This window comes from Equus quagga, chromosome 8 (genome assembly GCF_021613505.1).
Source record: "Equus quagga isolate Etosha38 chromosome 8, UCLA_HA_Equagga_1.0, whole genome shotgun sequence".
Classification (NCBI taxonomy): domain Eukaryota; kingdom Metazoa; phylum Chordata; class Mammalia; order Perissodactyla; family Equidae; genus Equus; species Equus quagga.
In genome coordinates this window covers 129239285-129259974 of record NC_060274.1, presented here as the reverse complement: position 1 = coordinate 129259974, position 20690 = coordinate 129239285, and the positions used below count along the sequence as shown (strand labels likewise).

General features: G+C 47.3%; 1 protein-coding gene across 1 annotated transcript in view; it reads right to left on the bottom strand.

Moving 5' to 3' along the window:
• DPP6 (dipeptidyl peptidase like 6) overlaps positions 1-20690 on the bottom strand; it is a 753509-nt gene that overhangs the window by 137662 nt on the left and 595157 nt on the right. Inside the window, exon 8 of the mRNA XM_046670129.1 lies at positions 2975-3095. Coding sequence (XP_046526085.1) covers positions 2975-3095 — 121 coding nt within the window. The remainder of the gene's footprint in view (positions 1-2974; positions 3096-20690) is intronic.

Here is a 20690-nt window from a genome sequence, read left to right as displayed (position 1 = left end):
CAACAGAACCCTCATTTAGAGTTCTCAAAAAACTCTTAGCAACATCTTAATTTTAGTTTCTAGATAACAAACTTTAGTAAACCTTGAAACAGATGTAGGGCACGATTAAGCAGTTTTTAATCTTATATTAAAGTAAAAATTCTATGGCACTGCATGACATTTGCTCAGAAGAATGAAATGAAGATATGCATTTTGCTTATCAGCATTGGTGCGTGGCCACCGTGAGTGGGGAGTCCAGAGAATCGGTGCGACGCACAGCCTGGTTCACAGCTGGTGCCGAGGGCACATCCCAGCACGTGGATGCTTCAGTCCCCTGGGGAAGATTTTCCTTCGGAGGATGTGCGAACCTTTGCTCAAGGATGGAGACTCCTGGCAGCTCCTGGGTCTCCTCCCTCTGCTCTCCCTTGGCCCTCAATATTCTGATATGTTCAATATGTTTAAGATCCTTTCTTGGAAACAAAACAAATCAATATGGCATTTTGCTGCCAACCAGGCTGAAGCCTGCAGGGGTGTTTCCTCTGTACATAGCTCAGTTTCTCCTCAGAACTCACAGCTCCAAGTGAGTCAGACCCTCTGCAAATACTTTTAGGGTATTTTTCCTCCCAATCTACCCCGCCCCCCTTTTTTAAGGGCGTGTCTGGAAGTGAAAGAGTTAAGTCACAGATTAGAAAAAAGCCATCTTCACCATTTACCTTCCCATTATTAGTAAAGGAACACAGATTCCCCAGGGCTTTTGGGCTCCCAACTTCGGAAATCTGAGCATCAGCATATATAACCTTCCAGGGAACAGCACTAAGGAGATTAAGCTGCCACATCAACCGTGATTGATTTAAAATATTTGGGGCTCTGCTATCATACCAATACAATTTCGTGTAAATGCCTTAAAGAAAAATTTCCTTTCAGTGGATTTGCTAAAGCAAAAGCTTAACTTGAATTGCAAAGCAATCAGCTTTTATTTCATTAGGGAGATACCAAAAAAGATATTTTAAATCTCCTGGTTATGGGTTTTTTGAGATTAGTCCTAGAGCATGTCTAGGCTCTTAGAGCCAGGAGCCCAGGGCCTTTGCTCTCTGGGGACCTTCTGGCTGTAATTGCCCTGACCTCTCTGAACCCAGGGCCGGCCGCTCCTAGGGCTCTTTGCTCACACAACGGTGTGAGCACAGAGGACACCGGCCAGTACCCGTTTCATTCCAGTGACACCCTCATGTGAGGTCAATAAAACCTCAAGGTCGATTCTTCTGAGGCCCAGAAACTGGACTTCTGGGTGCTCTGAGCAGTGGCAGCCACGTGAGAAGAAACAAGGGGCTTCCAGGGCACCACACCGGGGAGGGGCCCTTCCAGCACGTCAGTTAGAAAACGAGCTGCACAGACATGGGGATGGTGGTGGCCTCCGGGAGCTTTCTGGGATGATGGAATGGTATATGTCTCGATGGGGCTACACAACACACACATTTGTCAAACTCATCAAACTGTGTCCTTATAATCGTGCATTTCATTGTAGACGACTTAGATCTCAATTTAAAAAAATTTAGAAATCAAGTCATAGCACTTTGTGCTCCAGCAACTTCAGTGGACTATGATGGGAAGTAAAGGTGAGCTGTATACTTTACGATACATACAGCCCCAGCAATGCAGAATCCTGGCCTGAGGGATGCACGGCACTGAGGGAAAGGATTTCCTAGGCTTGACAATGTCCAGAGGATCCCTTGATCCCGCCTTGATGCAGCCAGCATGGGGAATTGTCACTGTGACCAGGTGGTCTCAGGAGGTAGGCTGTTTATCAGCCCAGTGCTGGGACATAAGCACCCTGATTCACATCTGGAGTTTTAGAAAGGGAAGCATCCTGGACTCAAACAATGACATTGCCCAGTACACCTTCCTTAACCTGTGTAAACCCAGCAGACTACTAACCCTCAGCGTGCCTCACTGTGAAATGTCAACAGTAGTATTCATCTCAGAACGTTGTATGAGGGCGCTATGGACTGAATGTTTGTGTCCCCCCAAAATTCATGTGAAGCCTAAATCCCCAAGGTGATGGTGTTGGGTGGGGTCTTTGGGAGGTGATGACATCATGAGGGTGGGGCCTCCACGATGGGATTAGTGCCCTTGTGAGGGGATGAAGAGACAGAGCTCACTCTCTCTCTCTGCCCGTGTGGCCAGGAAGAGAGCTCTCACCAGACACCGGACCTGCCAGTGCCTTGATCTTGGACTTTCCAGCTTCCAGAGTATCGAGAAGTAAATGTTTGTTGTTGAAGCTGCCCCATCTTCGGTATTCTCTTATGGTAGCCGCAGCTGACTACGACAGAGTTCAATGAGGTGTTTGACAATCAAGTGGTTGGCACAGTGCCTGGCCCCTAATGGCAGTCAATACATGATTATGATTGTTATGACAAAGGCCTCATTAACGTGGAGACGGATTATAAATGTTTAAGAAGACAGCTTCCCACTCAGATTTCTAGTTATTGAGTAATGCATCCCACTGGAGGCCTCTGGCGCCGAAGGAGAACCAGTGGTAGGAAATGTCCAGCAAGGTGCAGGTACTTGGGACCACCAGCCACTCCATGGGCTTCTGTTGGAAGCTTTGCCCTCTGGCTTCCCCTGCCCCAGGCCAAACAAGGCACTTTACCTCCAGGAGTGGGAGTAGAGAAACCTGAGCACTTGCAGCCCCACGTGTGCCCAGAAGTCACCTTCTGGTACAATAGACCTCCCAGTACAATGCCACCTGCCCTTCAAGGGGCAGCCTGGGTTCTGGGAAGCTCCGCACACCTGGTCACCAGGTGCGTGCTCAACAGTTCAGGCTCCTGCTGACAGCCTGAAGCTCCACTGGTATCTTTTTAATTTAGTGGAACCTCAGAAACAGGAGTTTAATTTAATAAAGTCAAAGGAAAAGACACAACAGACAACCCCAATCTAGCAGCAGCAGGAGCCCACAGCGAGCACAGAAGCCCCTGCTCCTCGCCTCCGGCGCCCTCACCTTCGTACAGCCAGTCACTAAGGCCATTGTAAATCACGCCTTCCTTCCCAGTGGAGACCACGCGGATGGCCTGCTTCCCGACGTGTGCACAGTAGTAGATATTGTTTTCGAAGATAAATATCTAATTTGGGAAGAGAAAAAACATAGCATTAACCAAGGAAGTGGTTATAAATAGGGTGTTCTCAAAAAATCTGAAAGGAGCAATGGGTTTGCATTTTCCTGTTGTTTATTTGAGAGAACAAGGGCAGTCTCAGGATGGTTGGGGTTCACCTGGCTCCAGTACAATCTACGTTTGAGGTTCATCAGAGACTCAGGCTTCACAGAGCGCAGCCAGTGAGATCGTTTACCATGACTGGACGATGTATCTGATCCTGTTGGGTGCTGTAACACCAGATGGCATGAGTATTTTAGCAATTGTATTTTTCCTAGCAATTCAGACTGGAGGGCTGGGAAACTGAAATCTGGGATTTATTCACTCAATATTCATCAAAAATTATTTTGCGGGCATCTACTCTCCCAATCATAGGGGAGCACAGTGATAAATGAAGTGGGACGTATAATATATAATGTGCTTTCATCCTACTTACAGTCTGGTAAAATAGAGAAACTTTAACAGGAAAACGTTCCGATGGGGACAGGTGGAGCTCTGGGAACCTAGGTGAGGATTCTCTGACTTAGGCCAAAGGACAGGCAAGGATTCCCTGAGACAGTGATGGAAAATTTTTTTCTTATTGTGCTGAAATATACACGACCTCAAATTTACCATCTTAACCATTTTTAAGTGTAAAATTCTATGGCATTAAATACATTCACTGTTGTGCAACCATGACTGCCATCCATCTTCAGAACTTTTCATCTTCCTAAACGGAAACTCTGCCCTCATTAAACAATAACCCCCCATTCCTCCACCCCTATCCCCTGGCCCCCCCATCCTACTTTCTGTGTCTATGGATTTGACTCCTCTAGGGACCTCATATGAGTGGAATCATACAGCATTTGTCCTTTTCCGTCTGGCTAATTTCACTTGGCAAAACATCCTCAGGGTTCATCCATGTTGTGGAGTGTGTCAGGATTTTGAGAAAGCGAAGTTTAGGCTGAGATCTGAATGAGGAGTGGGACGAAGCAAGGGGCTGAGAAGCTAGATTACACAGAAGGAACAGCCTGAGAGAAAACCAGAGGCATGCACGGCAAGGGGTGATGGAGCAGCTGCACAAAGGCCCCCGGGAGCTGTCCTGTCGGGGACAAGAAGGAGGGGCAGCAGGCCCAGCTCCCAGAGGGTCTGTCCGCCATGTTACAGAATCGCATGTAGTGGAAAGCCCTGGACAGAGGCCAGAGAAGGGGAGCAACACAGCGAGATGTGAGTCTTCTGAAGATGAGACCAGGGCAGCGTGGTGATGAGAAGTGAGCAACACCGTGGACGGTGGGCCAGGCAGGAGTTGGCTCCAGTCGTCTGAAGGACTGCTGGCGATGGGGACAGGCAGAGCAAGACCAGCCAGGAGACAGCTGGAAGGACCCACAGACCATGGGGAGTGGACAGAGGTCTGGAGAAGTAGTGGGATGACGCAAAGTCGTTCTTGCGCTGTTCTCTGGGGCGGCTGGGGGATGGGGACCCATTCGGAGAGTTGGGGTGCGCAGGAAGATATTACAGTTCTGACCTTGGGTCAACCACCAATTCTGTGAGGAGGGGAGGAGGAAGTCTAGGTCAGAGCTCTCGAATTCTGGTGCAGATTAGAATGACCTGGGGAGCCTTTACAAATCCTGCTGCTAGGTCCAGCAGCCCAGCCCAATGATCAGGCTCTAGGGGAGGCATCCTGGCATCAGCATTTTTAAGAAACACCCAGGTGATTCCAATGGGCAACCAAATTTATGACCCAGTGGCCCAGGAAAAACCTAATGTCTCCTGACGCTCTTGAAGTATAAATTAGCCTACAAAATACTTGTGCTCTCGAGGTGATGATCAGTTCTTCCCTGTGTTTTCTGTATCCAAATTCTGTGCCTGACACCCCCACAGGCACCTCAGAACACGATGCTGGTCGTACTGTGCAGATACCCAATGTCTCTGGAATCTGAGCTGCGTGGACCAAGAACAGGACTCAAATCAGCTTTTTGGTTTTTTTAAGAAATTCTAGAAAAAATAATGTCAGTGTCACTTAAGAGACCATTGAGAGAGGGTATTTTGTGCAATCTAGGAAATAGTGTAAATATTGACATTTTAAACTGGAAATGCAAAAAGGGCAGTTTCCAAAGATCGTTCTCATGGAAGGATGGGCCTGAAAGCACTGTCTGTCAAGGAGGAGCTTTCTGCTCAGGCCTCCTGACTCTTCCAGTGTTCAGTTCAACCAGAAATGAGCTGGAAAACTTCCAGACGCGAGTACACATCCTAATTTAATCTCAGTAGCCGTTCTTACGAGTTTGCCTAAGGGCGAGATGTATTACTAAATTTTAACTTCTTTTATGTGTTCTAAGCCTACAATAAATTGTTGAATCAAATCTGACTGTAGCCAATTAATATTCTAAGTAGAATTTGCCATGATAGATATCCAATCCCTTTTCACCTTGGCTTTATTTTTAATGGGAGGAAAAGGAAAAGAAACAAGTTATAAGGAAGAGTGCATTTGGGTTTGGAGAGATTCTACATTTTCCTTTTGACATCCAGGGCAAGATATCTGAGTAGAAGATGACTGAAGGTATGGAGTTCTGTCTGTGGTTACGTGATGCTAAGCACTGAAGGGCAGGAAATCCCGGGTGCTGGGCCTGGGCGGGATCAGACACTGGGCCGAGCGGCTGAGTGCTTCGCTCTCCATCGCTGCTGTGCACACAGTGGCACCACGCAGGCTCGGCATCTCAGTTTCTGCTTCCTGTGGCAGGCTTCCCCTGCCCAGGTGTGCGGCGACCTCTCCATCAGTCTGTGCGCCGCACGGACCCCTCACCCACCCGCAACACGGGAAGACAGCCGCGCCTCTCCTGCCATGAACTTCCTGCACCTCCACTCAGCTTAATCTGCAGGAACGGGTGTCCCTGCTTCCCGCCATGCCCTTCCCAATTCATCTCACGCAGCGCAGTCCAGGTTGGTCTTTCCTAAAACACCCGCTTTGTCAGGTCACTCTGTCACTGAAAACCTGAACTGGCTTTCTGTTAACCCTGGAACAGAGTTTAAGCGTCTGGTCTGGGGTTCAAGGCCCTCCATGACCCAGGTCCTCCTATGTCTCCGGCTCTCCCACTCCTGCAGGAGTAACTGAGGGCCAAACACACAGGGACGTGAGGATGTGGGGGCAGACACCATCCCTGAGGAGTTCACATTTACAAATGAGTGTGTGGATTCTACACAGCTCAGTCTGCTCCCAGCCACATGAGGGAGTCTACACCACGTTCCGGGACGGCATGGTGGGCGTGTCGCACCACCTGGGCCAGCTGCTGGACTTCTATGTGCCTCTGTTTCTTCATCTGTCAATAGAGATAACAACAGAATGTAATCTTAGGGTGGATAGGAAGACCAGTGAGGTGACAAATTCAGAGCTCTCAGAACAGTGCCTGGTACAAGGAAGGGCTCAGTGCTGTGCCTGCCACTGTTGCTGTTCCCATCATCATGATAAAGACTCATTCTCAATGGAGGGATCAGGAGAGGCTTCATGGGGGAGGTGATGTCTGAGCTAGACCATAAAGGAGAAATGCTTTCAATTTGGATCAAGCCCACTTTACTTTTTTCTTTTGCAGTTTGTGCTTTTGGAGTCATAGCTAAGAATCCATTGCCAAATCCAAGGCCACGAGCATTTACCCCTATGTTTCCTTCTAAGATCTTTATAGTTTTATATTTAGGCCTTTGGTCTATTTTGAGTTAATTTTTGTAAATGCTGGCCAGGTACTTTTCAAATGCTTTGCAAACTTTAACTCAATCTTTAAAATGATGCTGTGCGACAGGCTAGTTTTCTTGTTTTGCAGATGAAGAAACGAGCATAGAGAGGTTAAGTGCTGTTGAGACAAATAATCCACAAGCAATCTACAAATCAAAACTGGGGTGAGTTTACTATGAGCCAGATATGAGGACCATGTAGCCCGGGGCCTTCCTTCCCTGAGGAAGGAAGGGCACCAAAGAAGTGGGGAGTATACTGTCATGGAACAAAGAGCATGTATCACATATGATAGGAATGTCCCTTTTACAACAGTCACGAGACTGCCTTGTTGGCACAGCGATTCACACAGCAGGTAGCAGGTCTGCTGTCTCAATGGACACAGCAGGTGGCAGGTCTGTTGTCTCCAGCTGGGTGGTCACAGGTGAGCTGGGTGGTCACAGGTGAGCACAGCAATCAGTTCCTAGTCTAGGGAGAGAGGCTTAGCCTACAGGAAATGCCAATGTGGGGGAAGTTGCACCTTTATCTTAAGGGCATTTGTTCTTGTCTTTGGGACATAGCAAACGCTTAAAGCAGATATACAACGCATGCTCAAAGGCCAGCCCCTTTTGGAAAAATGAGGTCAGGCCGAATTAGGTTTACACCAAATGGCTTCCTCATATGCTCCAATATGTCCACTTGCTTGCCATTTATTTATCAGTAACTTGCCCAAAGCTAGCTGGTCACTGGGGAGCTGGGGTTCAAACCAGGTGGCCAGAAGCAGTGAAGTACCTTGCCCAAGGCCCCCAGGTCACAGAAGGAGGAGTCAGGATTCGAACTCAGGCAGAGTCTGTGCTCTCACCTATTGTGGCACCTTGCCTCTTGATATTGATTTGTTAAATAAACAAAAGGTGTGATTTTTAACCAGAAATATTATCAGAACCATGGATACCTTTTTGAGTCTCAGTGACTCCTCTCACATTCCCTACGGCCACCTCCTTTTCCTTGGAAGGAATTTTATGCCAGAAATTCACACAGAACACGGGTGGGCATGGCAGATGTCACAATGTCATTTGTCATCAGGTCCCTTCCAGTAGATACAGCAGTCGCAGCAGCCACCCCCACTTTTCCCTCTCACCTGGGTTTATTCAGGGAGCCCTGAGTCCAGCACGGCTTCACCCTCCAGACTACCGGCTTGAGGCCCTTCTAGCTCCAAAATCCTATCAGCTACGGATCCCGCTCATAGGATCAGCTCTGGGAATCTTTTCTGGTCAGGGGCTGCCCACCTTTATCTCTGGATGGCCGATCCCGCTGAGGGTGCGCAGGCCATGGCTGCACCTGCACAAATTCTGCACCTTGACCACTGCCTGGGGCCGAGGCCACGGTGTTTAGTCAGCGGAAAGGCTGCTGAAGAACAAAGCCCCCACGGCCGCTGCAGCCAGGCGCCCTGTGACCCCAGGCGCTGAATGTGCCCTGCTCTGCACCTGCCCGTGGTGCTTTCTTCCGGAAAGCTTTTAAATGTTTGTGCTATGCTCCCCTCAAAATAATCAGGTGCACAGAAAGCACAGGAAAATAATCAGGAAGTGTGTCTGTAGTCTTCATACGGTAGTTTCCAAGCATCGCAAGTACGCGCTGGGGACGCAGGGTCTTCAAGTAACGTGGAAGGACGGTCTCCACTTCCTCCATGCCACGTGATCCCTGACGCCTCCTTCTGGGAGCTTCTGGCCTTGAGAAAGGCCCAAATGTTTCCCTCCTCTCTTCGCCCTACTTGAAACGCTCGGTTTTCCCTGGTGCCCACACAAATCTTACTCAGCCTTCAAGGCTCTGCTGGGCTCCTGTCCTTGTAGAAGGAGGCCCAGTGACCTCTCTCTCTGCCACATGCCTCCTGCACTCATTCTGCCCTCTCTCCTCACCAACAGCCTCAGTTGCTGCCATTGAGAGGCTTCTGTAAGGAGGAGCAAAAGCTCCAGGGAGAGAAGAGAAGGGAGACTGGAAGTGGGGCAGGATGCCGCCTGCTCCTCAGTCCCCCCCGGGCCAGAGGCAGGGGCTCCAAAGGAAAGCTGGAGAGACTTCACTCAAAGCAAATAAGGTCCTTCAGAAGTGACAAAGGCAGCACAGACCTGGGGAGAGTCCTTTTCCCTTTTCTGCCCAGAACTTGGCCGTGGCAACTGATAGCGACAGTGACAGAGATGCGGCAGCACCTGCTGGGCCCTGAGAAGGCAGGGAAGCCACGCCCAGAGGGACCAGCCCCACGAGGGGCCCTGTCCAGTGCCTGGTGCGGGCCGGCCAGGAGAAGACTTGTCCCTCCGTAAAGATCTGCTACCCTCTGAAGACCTCACTCGAAAAGGCCGCAAAGAATGGGGTGTGAGTCAGTGCGTGTGTGCAAACTAGCGAGGGCCTGTGCCAGCGGTGAGTCCTCCAGCAGAATTCCAATTTCCCTCCTTGTGCACGTGACCTGACCCGATGTAGGGGCGTCTGCGTTACAGCTACTTGGTGCCCCCCGTCTCTCCTCTGGGCTCATTTTGTCTCAGCCTCTGTCTAGACTCAGCTTTGAGGGGAGCTGGGCCTGGGGCATAGTTCCTGTTTTCTGGCCTTTCTCCCCTCCACTCCTGTGGCCACGTTACCTCTGTGTATAATGAGACACATTAATTTTTTAATCAAAGAAATCTGAATTAATTTCATGAGAACTTGAGGGATGGAAGGTTTCCTGGCATCCTGGCCTGTGCAGCTCACTTTGGAGCCCCAATTCCCAGTGGAGCATCGTTGTTCCAGAAAGGCTGCGGTGTGACACCGACAACACCGACAACACCGAAATGGATAAGATCTATGTGTGACAAGCCCACACACGCCACCAATGTAGCCTTTGTACTTTAGTAGAGGAGAACGAGAGAGACTTAAGTGATGGGAGAAGGCTGTCAATCCCTAATCCACAACCAAAAAGGGAAACTTTTGGAAAGTAGAATTTCTGAAAGATAAAAGGGATGAAATCTAATAAGTCCAGAGATGCTAGAAAACATAGGAAGAGGGACTTTAAAGGAGTGGGGGATGAAGAATTTTCTGGATATGGCTAAAAGGTAGAGAGATAGGAAGTCTTTACGCAGAGGAAGCCTAAAGCCAGAAGTCAACTTTAAAGGGGACTGAGGGTGCAGCCTGCAGGGCGTCGACGGTATCAAGTTGGTAAATGAAGGTCCTCCGGGTTCATGTGACATCAGCACCCACACTGAAGTTCCTCATATGTGACAGGCTGCAGGGTGCCACTGGGAGGGGCTACTGAGTCCAAACTTGTCTCATAATTAAAGTCCTTACAGCAGCCTGTCACAGTCCCATTCCACCTACATCACATTAACAAGCGCTCCAATGAAAAGGTAGAAAATCATCTGAGTGCATTATTCCTTCTTGTCTGAAAATTGTATTAAAATTAACGTAGGCTTCAATATACCTTTTGGCTAAAGTTGGTTCATATACTCCTTGTTATAGTAAATTTTGTGAAAGCTAAATTGGAATTCTCTGGAGGAATGTGAACTTCCAGTTAAACAGATTTTCTGGGTGAATTTTCTAATTAAGGGAAAGATCTTTTTGATTTCAGTCTTTATTGGAGAAATATTTCCATATTTTTCTACTTTCCTGATTTATTAAATAGAATGAGATAAACGTTTAATTATTGTTGACTAAGGACTTTGTACTGCTTGAGATCATCAATATACATATACATTTTCATTGCCCAGAACTATTGATGTCGTTGTAGAAAGGGGTGGGGTCAAATCTATATTCATCCCTGAAGCAGTTTTCCTTGTTGCTGTATGTGTTATTTCTACCCTTTTCCATGTAAGTCGTGTAGAGAAAAACTATCCCAATATTTAGTATATGAGTTAGTTGGCTGTTGACTAATTGAGGCTTTATTTGACTTTTCTGGGAATCTGAAAATTGAATACAACTTCAGGTAACTCACTTACTGGGTAGAAATCAATATCTGTGTGTCTGTGTGTGTGTGTACTGAGTGTTAATTTATATCCTCACTATTTCTAAAACTGATTCCAAGTAGATGACAACAAAAGCACAAATCCACATGTCAGAGGGCGGTTACAATAAAGCTCAAAGTTACACGCACAGCTGAAAAGGGCGCCGGTTATCTCAGAACTAGGGACAAGATCATTACTATAATTGGGCACAACTTAGCTTTTAGTTCTGGAAACTCAAGGCCCAGAGGGACCATACTGAATAGCTCAATGCTTGACAAAGGGAGAGTAACACACTCGGGGTGGAAAGGTAAAGTAGGAAGAACACTGGCCTGGAAGTTGAAACCTAAATTCTAGTTGAGACCACTAGCTGCCCAGCTTGAGCAAGTTACTTAATCTTGTTGAATCTCACGTCCTTCACTAGGAAATAAGGGGTTCGACTGGATGGTCCGAAAGTTCCCTCCATCTTTAACACTGTTGAATCCAAGTCTCATGAATGTTTAATCAGGAAAAGACACTTAGTAAACTAAGTAGTGATGCTGTTACGACACTTGTATTCAAAAGGAGAAGCATTTCTCATGAGGAGGAAATTCAACCTTCATAGTGAACCTGGCAGGTTACTAGGAAGGGGGAAAATAGATTCCTGATATATCAATAAAAACCTCAACTGTCATATTACCCCAGGTTTCTTTAACTGACATAGTATATATATTTGCTAATTGCTTTCCCCCTTGCTTTCTGCTTCTTCTCCTGAGTTATCCCATCTCCTGACCAAGTGTGATTTTCCTAACACTTCCATAATAAATAAGGAGGAAAGCTCCTGTTACATATGACAGGAGCTTTAATTTACAGGGTGAATGGGATTCCCAAAGCAAACTGGGCAATCTTTGCTGTAGGCCACTCTAACCCCACAGGAAACGCTACACAACTGAACTCACGTCACTGGAGCGCTGCACACAAATAAAACAAGTCACCGGAACATGGGAATCCTGTCGCTAAATCTTGCAACCTGGTCAACATAACTTTTAGGAAACTCTGGCAAAGAAGCAAAATGCTGACCAGAGAGGTCATTATGTCCTTGGGAGGTGGGCACTGACCAGGCTTGTGTCTCTGTATGGCTTTAATTTCCAGGTGCACTATAAATGTCACCTCCAGCCCTTTGAATGGTTTCATCAACAGGCCACATAATAGCAAGGTGGAATTACCAACTGTGGTTAATGGATTGAGAAAAACCCTTCTGTATTCAGAACCTAATGGCTGGTCCCCTCTGCATTAAATCTGACCTTCAGCTAACTTTCTGTTCCTATTGCCAGGACACCTGGTGAGGGTAGAACATCGCCTTTAATGGCGGGCAACACTAGTGATGACACGTTGCATCTGGATGAGGAGAACTGCGAATACTGGGTGGAAAGTGCACTGTGGCTCCCCTGGGTGCATGACTCCTGTCACTGGTCTTCCTTCTGGGGCCCTGGAAGCCATGCCCATGGCTCCGGAGGGGCATAAGGCAGGGAGGATTCCACACCCACCCATGGGATGTTTACTGAGCTGTCACCTGGCAGTGGGGACCGGCCAGGTGATGGCTGCCGTATGTTGCCAAGTGGACTGCTGTGTGGAATCCCGCAGGAGAGACGCCGCCCTGCTGGCAAACTGTCCCTGTCCTGTATCCTTCTGAGCCGAGCTGATGCTGCGCGGCCTCTCGAGGACTTGCGAGTCAGCATCTTTGCTGGACGGATACAAGATGCCCGTGGGTGTTTCAGAGCAGCCGTCAGGCTCCTAGAACAGCCCACATTCCCTGAGCTCAAGTCAGGAGAAACCGGATGATGGTGGGAATTCCAAGCCTCTACGTGAGTAAAGTCACTGTGTAGTTACCGTGGGGTAATTACAAGGAGGGAGCTACACCAACACCAAAACGAGGGTGGAACAGTGCCGGGGTTTTGGAAAAGCAAACTGGCTGGCTTGAGATCACAGAGTCGGTCTGGCTGACTATGAGGTGGACAACAGCATGGCAAAAGCCACCAAGTTGACCACATGGATTCACTGTTACTGTAGAATGCACAGAGAAAAGAATGCCATAACCCCACAAACCACACACATACACAAAACATGACTATAAAATAAACTCTGTTGTATTTTATTCCCTTCAGTTGTGTGTGTGTGTGCATGTGTGTACGCATGTGTTGGTGAGTGGGGTGTAAAACCTAGTTTTTAATAAAATTAAGGTCCTATAACATATGCAGTTTTGCATACCGTTTTAAAATTTATAGCAGGATTGCTTTTCCATGTCACTAAGCAGTCTCTGAGACATGCCTCCTGGGAGATACACCATAGCTTATTTAATTATCCCCTTTTGTTTGACATCTTTCTTTCTGGTTTTTATTACAATAAAAATGCTATTGTGCGCATCTTTGTACAAAGATCTTTGCCTGTGTCTCCGATATTTCCCTATGATAAATTCCAAGGAGAGGAAGTCATGACTCATGTTCATCATGCAATTAAAAAAGATGGGTGAAGGACATGAAAGGGTAGGTCAAAGAACCACACAAAGTACTGAAAAATACGGAAGTGTTTGTACTCACTAATAACACAACAAAATCTTATTACAGTGGGAACCTTTCGTTTATCAACTTATCAAAGACTCAACGACAAGGACCTCCTCTTGCTAAGAATGCAGTGCACCCTCCCGGGGGCAGAGACTGACAGGACCCTTACAAAAAGCAGTCAGCAAACCTTATGAAAAGAGACATTTCCTGTGTAGATTATGGGAGAAAGACTGCTGGAAGTAAAGTATAATTGACCTTTTCAAGTCATAGCTACAGAAACTGGTGACAGTGGAAAGTGTTACCTCTGAACTAAAGGGTAAGCACATGCATATAGAGCCAGGTGTTTATATGTCCTTTCCCTTGTAAACGCCCTGAAGTTGTGGGAATCATTCTTGGATTACTCAATGCTCGATTTCAGGAACTGACTACTCAGTGTGTAGATTATCTAAATCCTTACTTCCCTGTCATGCTCTCCTGTTCGTTGTATTTTGGCCATTCCACTGCTCCCATTATTCTAGTTTGTAACAATATCCGGAAAATAGATTGATGGAGGGGATGGCAAAGCTGTGGATCAACAAGAGGCTTTAAGACTCTTGCTGATTCTTATCCAATTCGATAGCATCATCATCAACCCCACAAACACCCATCTGGGCATTTTTGATGTGCCCGGTGGGGCGCAAAGCACTTGCTATGCAAGATCTCAGCTAATCCATGCGGTGACTGTAACTCTGAGTTCCTTCTGTGTGAATATTTCATATTTCCCGGTTAACCCATCAGCCTGAAGTTCAGAACACTTGGTTCTCATGTTGGTTCCTGCCCAGGCACCTGTGGCACACGGCAAAATTCACTTAACCGCCCTGCCTTTGGCTCTTCCCACCCATCATATACAGATAACGGCGCCTGCCATGCCTGCCTCACGGTACTATTGGGAGGATGAGAGGAGATAACCTACGGGAGAAAGTCTTGAAGGTTACAAAGCACGTTTCCAGCTAACGTATGATTAGCATAACCAGAGTCATCAGCCCAGCCGCTCCTCACAATGAAGACACCGTTCTAGTCACCGGGTCTTGCAGCCCCTCATGTTCACACCTCTCCCTCTGCCCTTCCCTTCAAAACATTACACCAAATTGCCACTCAACAAATTAATGCAGGTCTTAATACCAAAGGGCAGAGGTCAGTGCCAAGAAAGAGAAAGTCTTGTAGATAATCTGAAACTACTCTTCTTACCCGAAAGCACTCACATTTTTCATCCTTTCAAAATGTCAAAAAAATCAAGATGAAGCATCTGAAACACCAGAATAAATACCCTCTGATCAATGAGCCTTCAAGCACTCAAGGAAAAGCTTCCTCTTCAAAGTCATCCCCCCCTGAGAAAAATCTCTCAGGATCTCTCTCTCCTGCTGAACCCACAATTTAACCTGGAGAGTCTGACGTGTTGTGTTTTCAATACTGAAGACAAAGTCTCAGAATAAAATTATGCTCCTGCTCATTTGATAGCACATGTTCCATGTTCACTGTGACGTTATTTAATTGAACATGGGAGCCAGCGAGTTTCACAGCTGACTAAATAGATGTAACGCTCCTCAGGACCCAGGAACTCAGAGCAGGGCCGCAGCAGGGGAAGCAGCTGGCGTCACGTCCTGCCTGAGCATGCATGCCAGCGCCTTATACCTCCCTCTGAGATGTGGTCTCTGAGGCCACGGGGCCACCCCGTGGATTGCTGGTCAGTCTTTCTGCAATTCTCCAGGTTGGGAATGTGGGAGTGCAAAGTGCTGTTAATGACAGACAACAGGGCTCCCTGATCTGGTCTGGGTGGTGAGGTCTGCTCTGAGAATGACTTCTAGGTTGAGATGTGAAGGGTGAACAGAGGGCGACCAGGTGGAGGAGGGGAACAGAGAACATTCCAGGAGAGAGAGGCACCTGCCAAGGCCCTGGGCAGGTAGGGGACATTCAGTAAGGCATGGAGGAGGCCAGAGTGGCCGGGTCAACGCAGCAGTGTGGAGGGTGAGGCTGGAGATGTGGATCCTACAGGCCACATTAATGACTGTGCTTTGTTCTAAGAACCACGCGAACCCTGAAGAGCACTAGTGGTCACTGGAGAGTATGTGCTTCTGTTTTACGTCTGGATGTTTTGGCTAATGACCTAGAGGCGACCTCCACTCTCTGTCGGCCTAGTTTGAAGCAGTCCTTCCCCATGTGCTGTGGCTCTGGGGGCTGACTGTGAGAGTTACTTTCTGCCCTGGCCACTGGCATGGAGATGTGGCCCAGGCCTAAGTAGTCCAAAGACCCGCCCCCGAGCCACGGTGATGGTCAGTGGTGGGCACATGACACAAACTGACCAGTCAAGTTTCTCTCTCAGCACCTTCCTGATGGAGCTTCAAGGTTGGCAGCTTCTTGCCTCTGGGTCTTGGTATTAGAAGGAAACAGACCTGGGAGTCCCAGAGGTTGTCTTCCTGACCCCATGGAAGACATCTGTTTGCAGTAGGAGAGAGTGAACGAACATCCAGACAGAAGGAGAATGAAAAGAGATAAAGGAAAAGGGAAAGCAAGATAGATAGAAGGGGGAACATGCGCACACCTGAGGATGTTGCTCCAGCCCCTGGATACAGCTATGCCAAACCTGCCTCTGCCCATCTTGGGATGTAAGAGACTCTCTTCTTTTGTTTACTACAGTTTAAGTTGGAATTCTGTCCCTTATAATTGAAAAATCCTGGTGACATATACACTTCTTTTGCTACAGCTACCATGTTTTTGTGGTCTGCCTTTTCCCCTCCTGCCCCTCCCTGAGCTCTTCCTTGTACTAGGTATTGTGAATAATGATGAAGTCTTTGCCCTTGAGGAGCTCCTCATCTGGTTCAGGTACATTTTCATCCATGCTTACAAAGATACGTATACGTATGTAAAATTATGGCAGACAATGAACACCAGTTCACGTACTGCATTCAACAATCATTATTCCGGTTTCTGGAGGAAATCTCACCCCTGCATTTTCCAAAGACTAACTTTGAGCATTTGATTTTTCTGGCCCCCTGAAGGAGATGTCTGATGCAATCCAGAGATCCAAGAAGCTCTCACAGGCTTGCAGTCATAGAGATGAGGATAAATCAGCAGAAGCGACGATGGGAAGGTGCATGGTCTGGTGGGTGAAGCAGTGATGTGGTCATCAGAGACCATTCCAGCAACTGTCTGCACATCCTACTAGTTCACTGTGCCACTGAGCTGGCAGCCCAGCCTGCAGAGCGCCCACCCTAGCAAGTGGTGAAGCATGTACTGCTCTCAAACTCCCAAAATGCCCACGGAAAAGGATGGTAACCTTTCACAATCAACACATGTGGAAAAATCACTTGGTACCTAACTGGGTAGCATTGGGTTGTGCTCAGAGAAAGGTAAGGGCTCCAAGCTGACCAAAGCTGACCAAAGCACTAACCCGCAGCCTCTGTGGTCATCAGCACGAGGGGCCACTGGTGAGAGGCAGAAGGAGAAAGGAAGCCCACCCTGTGGGTGAACACGTGCAGTAAGAGAGAAAGAAGACGCTAAGAGCTGTGCCGAGCTCAATGACTCTCCAGTGCAAGTGCCTTCACCAGCCCAACAGCCCCCTCAGGGGGTCAAAGATGGTCATGTTGTGAAGGAAACAGCAGACCATTGCTCAACAGAAGCTCACCCAGCGTCTCTGGGTTCTCAGGGTGGTGGAGGCAAAGCCACGCAGACGAGGATAGACGAGGCTGAATGGGGCAAGGGTAACTGGTCAGGGGCGTATCTGAGCACTGGGCAAGTGCTGGGCCTCGCTCTTCCTCTGGGAGGTCCCTGAGCACCTCCTCACCTGTGGAACCTAGGAGGGGAGAGGCGATGGGAGTGTGTCTGATGGGGCGTGGGCCGGCCGCGAGGGAGGAAGCAGACCTTCTCATCCTGCTTGAGGTCAGCATAGTTTGATGTTAATGCAAAACCATCTCGTTGAGACTTCACTTAAAGAACCAAAACATATTTTGGAACAGGGCCTTTGAACAAGCCTGAATCAGCCAAAGCAAGTCATGAGACCACAACAAATGCTCCTTGAGCATCATCACTCTTTTACTCCTTTCCGCCTCAAGAATACTTGACTCTGCTTGAGTCTGAATGCCCAGAAACCTTCTCTTGTCATTCCACTGCATGACCTCTCCTTCCAAAATGACACCACCCTATTGCTCTCTAAATCGCACGTAGCATCAAAACTCCCTGCTACTAAACTCTCCTTTTATGCTCTCTCCCCACAAAATTATACCCTCCAAGAAAATGGAGACCTGACTTTGGGTTTCTTTTTATGCCCACATAAGAACCTTGCAGATACTCGTTGATTAATGGAATCATACCAACGATTCCAAAAATAATAACTAGTACTTGTTGGGGCTCACTTGCATGCCCTCTATTGATAGATTCTTTGTATATATTTATTTTTATTTTATTTTCATGTAGTATTTACTGTTGGCCAAACAATGTTCTAAGCACATTCAAATATTAATGTACTTAATCCTCTGCGATAGACATTATTTGGAATTCTTTTTCCCATTGTAGGGCTAGGAAAAATAGGACACTTGCCCAAGATGACACACCTTGCGAGCTCAAGGGCCAAGATTTGGAGCCAGGCAGTGAGACCCCAGAGCCCATGATCTGCGGCCTCTCCTTGTCCCAATACCTGTGAAGGATTTGACCCAAGGTCACACTGCTAGTAAATGGTGGAATAGAAAACCATTAGGCCCATGACTCTCAAAGGATGGCCCAGGGCTGGCAGCATCAACAGCACCTGGGAACTGGTTAGAAATGCTCATTCTCAGGCCCACCCCAGACCTCCTGGGCATCGGCAAGCCCTCCAGGGATTCTGATGCACACTGAAGCTGAGAACCACGGCATTAGGTCCTGCTGCCTCTCCCGGCTGAAAATAATAAACAAAAATTCTGAGCAGCTCTACCCAGGAGCATGGCTAGACCACTGGGCCCTGATGGGAGTGGGTCTGAACAAAACCACAAATATTGTGAACTGAAACTCTCTAAAAGCATTGAGCAAATTGACAAATTTATTGACTGGTTGAAAACAGTCTGAGGCACTCTCTCATCCCACAAGTCTTTTTATATTGCAGTTAAATTTAAGCCTCATTGGTTGCCAAACGTAGTCTTCTCACTCCAAAGAAGTGAATGGATTTTCTGAGCTCTTCCTAAGGGGATGGAAAATTCCACTTTTTTCTCGGTAAGTTCCTGGGCCTTTTGTATACAGTCTGAACACGACTGGCTCTGGTTCCAGCAAGGTGGAAAGGTCACCAGGGAAGGCTATTCAGATCTTCGGGGGAATAGCCTGAGTCACACCAGGGATGTGATGTGTAAGAGTGGTGGGTTTGAGGGTATATTGAGCCAACAGCACCCTTCCCAGGCAGAGCCAGCTCTTCCCACTCAGTCGCCTTCCCTCTGATGCTGCCAGGGTCTTGGAACTCAATTCCTCTCCTAGGTGATGTGATCAGCAGCCCACCTTCTCTTCAGCCGCTAGAGGCTCATTATCTAGTCTGCAGATTATTTAAGGCCTTTGAAGCTTCTGCTTCCTCTGGCTCTTTATCTCCCGAGCTTGTTACTGCTCGTCAGCACCTCCCCAGAGGGTGGGCAGGGAAATAAAAGAGAGTCTAGCTCAGAAGTCCGCCACGTTTGGCACTGGTGCTCAGGAGACTTCGCTGTGATACAGCGGGACTGGCTCTAGGCTAAACTGTGGAGCTCTCAAAATTGATTTCTGCTTCTTTTCGACCTCCCCATCAGCGAGCTTTTCTCTTCTATTATTTATACACCAAGACAATGAAAGATAAATGGACCAAGAATAAAACTGGATAATTCACAAGGAAGATGTCATGGATATTAATTTATGGAAAATAATCAACTTGCTATCAAATACATGTTAATTTAATCAACTACAGGATATAATTAAATATATGCTGATTTAAATGGCTGTGCAATTGAATGATATTAGCAAAGATTTTTTGAAAATCATAGAATTAGCAGTTTAAAAAAATTTGTTTTAAATGATAAACTCTGATGAGTATGCAGTAAGAATTGAATGATTGAGCAGACAGAAAACAACTTGTAAATACATATCAAGAGACCTAAAAAAGTATTGAGTTTTTGACACAATAATTCCACTTCAGGAACATTTTGGGTCCAAAGGTGTTCTGCTGCATCACTTATAATGAGGAATATTTTAAATAGTCTAGATGTCCAACAGGAAAATGGTTAATTAAGTTTTTGTAAATCTACTCAATGAACTATTATGTTAACTATTAAAAATTATGTTTACAAGTATTTAATGATATAAAATGCTAACTGTATCATAATAAACAAAAAGGTTGGGATGTGAAATTAATTATTATAATTGTATGAATAGTACGTCTACTCTTGGAAACAAGATTAAGAAAACCTACTAAAATATTACGAGGAATTGTCTACTGACAGTGGGTCTATTGGTACCATTAGAAGTTTTTTTCTATTTTCTGTATTTTTCACTTTCTATGTTCTGTATTATTTTACAATGGGAGAATAAATAAATAATAAATATTAATCAACTATCTACAATGAGCCTGGCACCAGTATGGGGATTTGGGGATAAAATAATGAACGGACCACCATCCTAACCCCCAGGGGATGTCCCATGTATTACGAGGAAGGACCTGGAAGCAAGCACTCACCACACAGGTGGGTACAGACAGAGCCGTGGGAAGGCATGAATTCCAGCCTGGAGTCACAGAACCATCAAGGAGACCTGTGCTTCTACTGTCAACACGACCCCTTTCACCTTAACATTTGTTGTTTCTTCCACTGTTGCCTCTGTCTAAAAACGAGTCCCTAGGTCAATGGATAATTAACATCAAAAGCAATAAATCATATTTGGGAGACAGAGAGAAGACACAATGACAACCTCACGTTCTAGGGCGTTGGAGCACCGCTCCTCCACCATGACCAGACCTAACTGGGCACCTCGTTACCTCTGCATCTTCCCACCACCTGGGCTTGCAGGAGGAAGTCCTCGGGACAGTGGGGTGCTGCCCTCCAGTGCCCAGGGCTGAGGCTGGAGGGACCAGACGAGAGGCAACCCCAAGCCTGTGCCAGGCACATGCAGTGACTGGTGTGCCCGCAGCCTGTTCTGGGAAACGGTCTGACTCTGGCGTGTCAGACCGTGTGTGGAAGCCCCCGGCTGAGGAAAGCATCACGAGGGCAGGGGAAGAGCAGCAGTAGCTTCTGGTGGGCATGTCTTGGGGTTTCAGGTCAGGGGGCTTGGGTTACTTCATCTCCCGAGGGGAGACAGCCTAGACTCAAAGCGGGCTCCACCACTCACTTGATACACACCTCAGGTAACCTGCTGGACACCCCAAGATTGCTCCTCCATCAGG